The 9301-nt window shown below is 38.5% G+C and overlaps 1 protein-coding gene across 1 annotated transcript; it reads left to right on the forward strand.

Moving 5' to 3' along the window:
- The first annotated feature begins 2730 nt into the window (after positions 1-2730).
- Positions 2731-9018, forward strand: LOC148721287 (uncharacterized). Its single transcript, XM_088735906.1, has 5 exons — positions 2731-2800; positions 3517-3822; positions 4307-4456; positions 7564-8091; positions 8513-9018. The coding sequence occupies exons 1-5, from the start codon at positions 2731-2733 to the stop codon at positions 8830-8832; spliced, it is 1374 nt and encodes a 457-aa protein (XP_088592032.1). The 3' UTR covers positions 8833-9018.
- Positions 9019-9301: the final 283 nt, after the last annotated feature.

Below are 9301 nucleotides of genomic sequence, written 5' to 3' on the forward strand. Positions count from 1 at the left end.
AGCGTTGTCTGTACCCGTATCGACAACGTTGATACGGGTACAGACACAATCACATTGCGACATTACCGACAAATGTGGTAAATCATCAAATAGGTGCTATTTGTGAGAGACCTCTGATATATTTTTTTTATTAATGTAGGTGGTGGTGGCGGCGGCTTCTTCAGTGATGGAAACACGTCTTCTGCTCAAGGAGGGGGGAAAGGAGGCGATGGATATGTTAAGGGGGGAGTGGGTGGGGGGTATGGAGGTGGGTTTGGAGGTGGCGGTGGTTTTCGTGGAGGCGTTAAGGGACCTGGGGACGGTGGAGGTTATTCTGGGGGGAGTGGGAGTTCAAATATAGACAATTCCTGTGGGGGAGGGGGAGGATTTTTTAACAATGGGACAAATCAGGAAAATAAATGTTGTTATAATAGCGGTGAACGTGGTCGAGTGATCATCACATTTCTTCATTAAGATGCAGGTAACAGCACTCTCCTCAACGTGTAGTGGTAATTCTGTTTTGAAGGATGACTGTTTTTAAACTGAAGAGTTAAACAACCATTTGTTTCTTCTTTAGACTCAGTAAGTGTTTTAAGGTGTAGGTTAACCAGCGCAACTTGTGGATCTTAAGGCCTTTATTTTCCGGCTCTTTTCTTTCCTGTTCTGAACAATTCATTCGACTTTCCAGTGCAGGGGTTTCGCGTTCATCTCTTTAGGTCAGTGGACACAAACGAGCGTCTATCGAAAGCATTTTTTATACTTCCATCTGTCAGGCAAAGTTTGAAGTCAGAGATGTATTTTTTTTTTTGTAGTGACTGTCAAGGTAAGGCCAAAATTACAAATGACAAAACGATAAAAAAAAAAAGAAGAATTACGGAGCGGGGGGGGGGGGGGGGAGTGGAGGCTACTGCCTCCCCGTGTACCTAAATACCTCCATGTCAAGTATCTGCCTTTAGTGTCAGGAGACTTTGAAAGGTTTGAGTTAAAAATCCCTTTTTCGTAATATTGGATATTTTCTAAGGGTAGAGACCATTTTCCCCACAAATTACTTTCTCATATAGCTTAGTTTAATGTAAATAGGGCTGTCAAGATTTTTCAGACTTACGTTGGAAAATGTAATCAGTAGTGCTTGCAGTTGGTCATTGAATAACTTGAAAGGAATGAGGACTAGTTAATCATTATATAGAAGAACTTCTGTGAGGTCAGTCCTACTTATTCATTAGCATTTCAATTGTTACACATTTAAAAATAAAATGATTCAAATGTTTTTCTGTCAGTCAGTGCTTTCTGCGAATTTATTCGGTTATCGTTATGCTTTTTTGTATTTGTAAAAAAATATTTTGTATGTAAAATTTTACAGAAATCTGTTTCAGCAAAAAAAAAATGTTGTACTAATGTATTGTATTCTTTTAATCACGTTATTCCTGTAAAGCTTTGTCCTGAAAATAATATGAAATTTTAGCGCTTTCAAAAGTGCTTAGGGGACGGCTTAGGGCCTAAAAATACTGCAAACGAGTACGTGTCGTCGTGCCTCAAAATTGTAACCAGGGAGTTCATAAAATATTTCTGGGTTTTTCACTGGCTGACAATAAAAACACCAGGCTGTACGGCGAAGGATTATCTTTTGTTTCTATTCAATTTTAAAGGTGTTTACTGCACTAGTTGATATCTTTTTTTCGTGCATAAAAGCATTCTTCTTCTAATTGGGATTTTTATTTTCCCATCGTTAGTATAAAAAGCTTAGAGGCCTACAAAGGGAAATTTTTGACTCATTATAAATGTCTCCTTTGCAGAACTTAACTTAAGCAAAGCACAACTAGTACTTTTTTTTTTCTTTTTGAGATGGTCCTGTGTGTTCTATAAAAGCTCATCCTTGCAGATATGGTTAATTCTCCGTTTACAAGGTTTGAAAACAGCCTTCATGGGTCGGAAGCCTGAACGGGGATTGTCATCCAATAAGATCTTAACTTAAGCGTAAAAGAAAGCACTCTGCAATATTCACTGCAATGGTATTGGGCAGTTGTATAAAAAGCCTGTTCTCATAGATATTTTTTAATATTCATTTACTAAGTTTGAAACGAGTCGATTGGCTTGGTGACGATTCCCTGCCGAAAGAAATTGATAAATTTTAATTTTTTTGATCAAGTTTGGGCGAGCGAGGAGAGCATCTTAATAGTTGCTAAACAGTCTTCAAGTAGCTGGCTCTAACGATGAACTCATGCGAACATAATCCAGTAAACCAAACGAGAAAAACACATGAAGGATGTCTTTTCCATAAATTGAAGGCCATTAATTCACATTATGTATAATCCAGTTTCACCAACCAACTACATTCCAGAGGAATAAAGGGTGAAAGTTTCGAAAGAAACGGCTGTGGTGCTGCGTCGGTAGGGGTAACAAGGTAATTTGGTTCGATCAACTAAGTTGAAATTGTAAATTGGCCACCGTGAAGAGTTTTTAAAAAAGCTGGCGTTTCGAGCGTTAGCCCTTCGTCATTGGCTCTGACGAAGGGCTAACGCTCGAAACGTCAGCTTTTTAACTCTTCACGGTGGCCAATTCCAACTTAGTTGATATAACCAAATTACATCCCAGAGGGTCTTATTCAGTTGTTAAAACCTCTGAAAGCTTCCTGATCAAACAAAGAGAGTGGTGTATTTGAACGCATATTAAACTTCAGCTGTTTCACCGATGTCCCCATTTAAGTTGAAAACCTTAATGTGGTTGTTCGAATAACGGTAATTTTCTGACAACATGGTGTTCGTTCCCTACTGCTTCGTTCTCAACGTTTTGACTTTACTAACACCACGTGGACAAGGTGAGATTTACCAAAACTCTTGTCCTTGCTCGTACCTAGAGTAATATTTCGAAGTTTGCTAAAGAATTTTTCCTTTTTTTTTACTATTTTTATTGACATAACTAGGCCCTGAATGAAATATCTGAACAAGCTTCTTCTCCTAGTATTTAATACAATAAATTATTTCATCTAAATACGTTTTCTCCATGAAGTGGTACATGATGAGACAACCTAAACATTTTAAAGAAGCTCGTGCACTTTTAAGGTCATTTTACGAAACATTTTTTGGAATAGGAAGATAGCAAACGAATGAAATTTTAGGGAAAATGGTTATTGGGGTACGCAAAGGTTAGAGTTTATTTTACAGAATTGAACATTCACTTTACCGTAATAATGAAATAACCAGGGTTGCTAATTGAAAGCGGAAACGGTTTTATTAAAACCTGTTTTGTTTCTGCTGTCATCCTGATCGAAAAAGCCATCCTGACTCTGCTCGGTATGCAAGGCAAGCAAAGTGGATCTCAATAATAAGGCAAACAGATTGCCCTGTGGGTAAGTAGGTTATAACCTACATGAAAATTCTTCTGTTTGACGATTTTAAAAAAACGCTTGGGAGAAACATTAAGCACTTCATTCGCGTGAAATCCGGGTAACTTCCGTAGGGTAGTTTCAGCCCTCGGTTCTTAGTCAGCCCTAAGAAAAAATGTTTATTCAAAATATGTGTATCTCTAAGTGGTTTTCGTTGCTGCGGATATTTCGTTATTTTTATATCTGTGTTTCGTTCACCAACCTTGTAGCAGCTGAGGAACAATGCAGAACAGAAGTTGACATTCGCGGCATGACTCTCAAAGGTTTCGTTTCCAAGAGAATGAAAGTAGCAGCTCCTCATAGCTGTGATATTTTATGTGAAAGGGAAGTTACATGCCAAAGCTATAATTTCAACAGAAAAGAACAGATCTGTGAATTAAACAACCGTACAAAGGACGCACGACCTGAGAATTTCCGCACAGACCCTGCGTGGTTTTACATTCGCCGTTTGAACGGAAGAGGTAAGCACTCAGCCGATACTCTATAAAATGAATTATAAAATATTTCCATCACGCAGTGTTCTTACAGGCCGCGTTTTCCAATACTCTCAATTACTTTCATATTATCTCCCGACTGTAATAATGAAAGATTTTATCTCTACCTCTTTCAGTGTTTGAAGTTTGACTTAAGTTAACAAAAAAAAAACAGCTTTGATGCATGTGTGAAATATTGACAAGTGATTGTTGGTATATTTGCTTTTTAAAGTGCTACAAGAATCTTACGGTCAGGGAGAAAATAAAAAAAAGCTTGACGCTCTTAACGGGGGGCTAAGGAGAGAAGGGCCTTCCTTTCCTTGCTCAACAGAGTGTTTAAGAATTCACGAGTCAAAGGAGAACAAAATAAATGGAACACACATCTTGTTTCTATTCCCACGTGCCTTTTTCTCTCCCCTTTCGATTTGTACGCCTATGAGTGCTTAAAGTCCAACAATTGTACCTATACCAGCTCCCTTGGGTTCGATTCCGGAGTTACCAGCACGTTCATGCCATGAGATAAAAGCAAGTGAAGGGAAAGACATTGCAAGTAGCAACTACTGGCTGGATCCATCTGGCACTGGGAAGGCACTTCTGGTTAATTGTGATATGTATTTGGAAGGTAAATCATAGTAAAAGGACTCCTGGTTTGCAATTTAGCACAAGGTATGAATATTCCGCTGCTAAATTTATGTTTACGAAATATTGACTTCTTTCCTTCTTCATTCACTAACCAGATCACGATGAATGCATCAATGAAAATAATGCTTGTGACGTCAATGCATACTGTACCAACACCGTGGGCTCTTATTATTGTACTTGCAAGGAAGGTTACACTGGCAATGGACGATCGTGTTCAGGTACATCGCCTGATTGAGTTAGACTGATATCTTGATAACTTTCGCTGTTGGCGTATTGAGAGATTTGTCAAACCACTTATCAAAATGATGCACAGTTTCTCACTTGAGGGGCAGGAGGGAGTTACAGTGTCTGTGGTAAGAGATGGGCAAATATTTTCTTTGGTGTAATTATTTGTGAAGTTACTTATAGTTCGTCACCATGATGTAGATACCGACGAATCTAATAACAGAACACACGACTGTGATGTGAATGCTGAGTGTAACAATACCCTTGGATCTTACAAATGCACGTGTAAAAAGGGATTTCATGGAAATGGAACAAACTGCGCAGGTAACTAATTGAAACATTTCATACACCGTCTTTCATCTTCATTGTGCAAGGATAAAGAAGCTTAAAAAAGGCTTCATTTATACGATATTACTTTCCGTGTTTTAGACACAGATGAATGTGCTGACAGAACACACGACTGTGATCTGGATGCTGATTGTGACAATACCCTGGGATCATACAAGTGCACGTGTAAAGATGGATTTCATGGAAATGGAACACATTGCATTGGTAAGTTTTTTATTGAAAATGTTGATGTTTTCGTGAGGACTGTCTTTCTTCTTCATTATCTTAGGTGACGTATTAAAATTAAAATTACAGGACTCATTTAAATCGTCTTCTTTTTCTCTTTCTAGACGTAGCTGAATGTGCTGATGGAAAACGCGTGTGTGATGTTAATGCTGAGTGTAACAATACCCTGGGATCTTACAACTGCATGTGTAAAGATGGATTTCATGGAAATGGAACTAACTGCGCAGGTCACCAGTTGCAATATATCATACGTCGTCTTTCTCAGTGTATAAGAAAGCTGAAAAAATGGTCTCATTTGCAACACACTACATTACATTCCTATCCGTGTTCTAGATTTAAACGAATGTGCCGACAGAACAGACGACTGTGATGTGAATGCTGAATGTAACAATACCCTGGGATCTTTCAGTTGCACGTGTAGAGATGGATTTCATGGAAATGGAACCAACTGCACAGGTGACTTGTTATGATGTATTTAAACTCCGTCTTTTGGCTGTATCATTTGAGGTGACTTGAAATAAAGATCTCAATTACATTATATTCTTTTACTTGTTCCAGACATAGATGAATGTGCTGATGGAAAACACGACTGTGATGTTAATGCTGAGTGTAACAATACCAATGGATCTTACAACTGCTCGTGTAAAGATGGATTTCATGGAAATGGAACTAACTGCACAGGTAACTAATTGAAACATTTCATACACCGTCTTTCATTTACATTGTATGAGAAAGCTCAAAAGAGGTTTCATTTACATGATAGTCCTTTTCTTGTAGATATAGATGCTGAATGTAAAGATACCTTGGGATCTTTTAACTGCACGTGTAAAGATGGATTTCAAGGAAATGGAACTAACTGCACAGGTTACTAATTGTAACACATTCAGACTATGTGTGTCATCTTTGTTATCTGAGAGGGCTTAAAAAGGGTATAATTTACATGATATTCCTTTCCGTGTTCTAGATGTAAACGAATGTGGTGACAGAACACACGACTGTGATGTGAATGCTGATTGTAACAATACCCTGGGATCTTACAAATGCACATGTAAAGATGGATTTCAAGGAAATGGAACTAACTGCGCGGGTGACTTGCTATAAGATATAATGTGGTCTGTTTTTATGATAATACCTATGTTATTATACAATAATAAACTTTCTTTTGTTGATGCAGATAACAATGAATGTTCTGACAGAACACATAGCTGTGATATGAATGCTGAGTGTAACAATACCCTGGGGTCTCACAAGTGCACGTGTAAAGATGGATTTTATGGAAATGGAACTAACTGCACGGGTAACTAGTCCTCACATTTTCTGTGGTGACTTTCATCAAAAGTAGATTGTGAAGTAATATAAGTGATCTAGATGGTCCTCTTTTTTTTTATTTTTATTCTAGACATAGACGAGTGTGCCGACAGAATACACCCATGTGATGTGTATGCTGAGTGTAACAATAACTTGGGATCTTACAACTGCACGTGTAAAGATGGATTTCATGGAAATGGAACTTATTGCTCAGGTGATTTAATAACTATTAATGTAACATTTTGAGACTCCGTATTTTATCTTTATTATCTGAAGGTACTAAAAAAAGGGTCTCATATACATGATATGCCCGCCTTTTTGTGTTCAAGACTCCAACGAATGTAGTGAAGGAACTCACGGCTGTGATGTGAATGCTGAGTGTATTAACACCCTGGGATCTTACAAGTGCACGTGTAAAGATGGATTCAAAGGAAATGGGACTAAATGCACAGGTAACGAGATGCAACATATCAAGCTGTCTCTCTTTTTTCTTGAAGGAGAATTGTAACAAAACCAAAAAAATACAAGAACTGGTTTAAATGGCTTTATTTTTCTTACTCTAGAACTAGAAATGAAGTTCAGTGACATATCCGGCTGCGCCTCGAGTTCCACCTTTTTGTTCTTATTACATTTTGACATCGTCTCTGATCTTTCTATCGAACAGACGCAGGGAAATGTGGAATGAATTTGTTACTAGATACATATCAGTATACTGTGAATAGGGAATAGAAATGGCTTTCATTCAGAGAAGGAAGCGGAAGCAGTCTGGGAAGCATTGTTATTCTTCCAGGATTCAAGAAGTCTTAAGAAGGCAGTTTAACTTTCTTCGTATAATTTTCAGGAGCTTTTTCTTCTTTATCTAATTTCCCTTAATTTGCAGGAATCATTTTTCAAGCATGGCAGTTGGCGATATTGGCAATATAATTTGACAATTCATCGCAAGTATGATAAATTTCATAATATTGCGTGTTTGTTACGCAGGATTTTCAGCTGTGTTTACAACCCTTGATGCGAGTGAAGGCGGCAAGGGTCCAGCCTCAATCGGTAGTCACTACACAGGTCAGGACCATGACGGACAAGTTACATTATCCAGCGGTATTCAACTGTGGACTGTGCCACACACTGGTCGATACAGAATTGAAGCAATAGGAGCCTCAGGGGGGTACGGGAAGGGCAGTGTCATCAAGAACGGAGGAAGAGGGGCAAGGATGATTGGAAACTTTAATTTTAAAAAAAGCGAGATCATTCGTTTACTTGTTGGTCAAAAAGGAGTTGCATCGAAGTCGTCCAGCAATTCAAATGCCGGAGGTGGTGGAGGTACATTTGTGGTGAGAGGAAGCAACACGCCTTTGATCATAGCTGGAGGTGGAGGGGGGATTAAAAAGATGTCAGAACAACATCCAGGATGTGATGCGTCCATAAGCACAACAGGGAATGCTGGGAACAACTCGCCACTGGGGTCAGGAGGAAGCAATGGACATGGGGGGAAAACCAGTGGTCAACTTCCAGGTAAGCGGAGAAAGGAGAAAAATTCCATCGGTGTGTTCAATTCACCACATAATAAGACGACAATAAGATTAATCAAAAGCTTATTTATTTAAGTTATTAACTCTACGTTTGAAGTTTTTTCTCTTCTCCACAATATCTGAAGTTCAATTGAGTTTCGCTCGTACGCTGTTTAAAAATTCTACAATGATGTTTATACCCAGTTGACAAGGGTTTCTATCGGCTAATTGAGGATTTAAACTAAACAGCTGCAATAAACCGAGTATAACGCAAAATTGTAGTGCTGACTTGTCGTCAAATTTTATTAACATCCAAACATAAAGAAATAAACTTAAACAAAATATTACGAACCGCTATGGAAGAGTCAACTTGTAATTACTGTGTTTTATAGAGGAGATCACTGATTAGGTTTTTATCACTGTAGGTGGTGGAGGTGGCGGCTTCTTTAGCAATGGAAAGACTGCAAAGGGTGGAGGGGGACAAGGTGGGAAAGGAGGTAAAGGATATCTCCAGGGAGGAGAGGGTGGAGCGTATCAGGGTGGATTCGGAGGTGGCGGTGGTTTTCGTGGAGGGAACAACGGAGCTGGTGGCGGTGGTGGTTACTCTGGGGGAAATGGAGGTGGGAATATTGCTAAATCTTGTGGGGGAGGAGGAGGATCTTTTAACATTGGGACAAATCAGCAAAATGAATGTTGTTATAATAGCAATGAACATGGTCGAGTGGTTGTAACATTTCTTCAGTGAAATGCACATGGTAGCAAGTTCCTCAAAGTGAAGTGGATATTCTGTTTTAAAGGCTCATTGTTGCTAGTTTTCAAACACACTAAAAATTTGATTTTGATTTCTGTTTTGAAGGCTGATTGTTGTTAGTTTTCAAACGCAAGATTTGGTTTTGATTTATTTACTTTTTGTTAAGGGATTTAAGGTATACACTAGCCAGCGCAACCCTTAAACTTTAAAGTCGTTTGCTTTTAAGTTCCAAGTGTAGATCTACAAACAGTATCTGCTGGAATAGGTCTTTTTTGTGAATATCTTTACCTTAAGGAACTTATCTTCAACAAAACCTGTAAAATTTGTTCCTTCAGTGGACAGAAATAAAGCTTTTTGTGAGAATTTTTAAAACTTTCACCTGTTTATCAAAGTCTAGAGTGCCTGATGTATTAATAAAAATAATTTTGTAGCGACGGACAAAGTCTCCAGGATCAACTTAAGA

This window comes from Stylophora pistillata, chromosome 10 (genome assembly GCF_964205215.1).
Source record: "Stylophora pistillata chromosome 10, jaStyPist1.2, whole genome shotgun sequence".
In the NCBI taxonomy this organism is placed as follows: Eukaryota; Metazoa; Cnidaria; class Anthozoa; order Scleractinia; family Pocilloporidae; genus Stylophora; species Stylophora pistillata.

Excerpts from the sequence above, each read along its gene's own strand:
- LOC148721287 (XM_088735906.1), top strand. The coding sequence starts at position 2,731 with ATGGTGTTCGTTCCCTACTGCTTCGTTCTCAACGTTTTGACTTTACTA. Across the intron at positions 3,823-4,306 it reads TCGCCGTTTGAACGGAAGAG|CTCCCTTGGGTTCGATTCCG; the intron begins GTAAGCACTCAG and ends TACCTATACCAG. Across the intron at positions 4,457-7,563 it reads TTGTGATATGTATTTGGAAG|GATTTTCAGCTGTGTTTACA; the intron begins GTAAATCATAGT and ends TTTGTTACGCAG.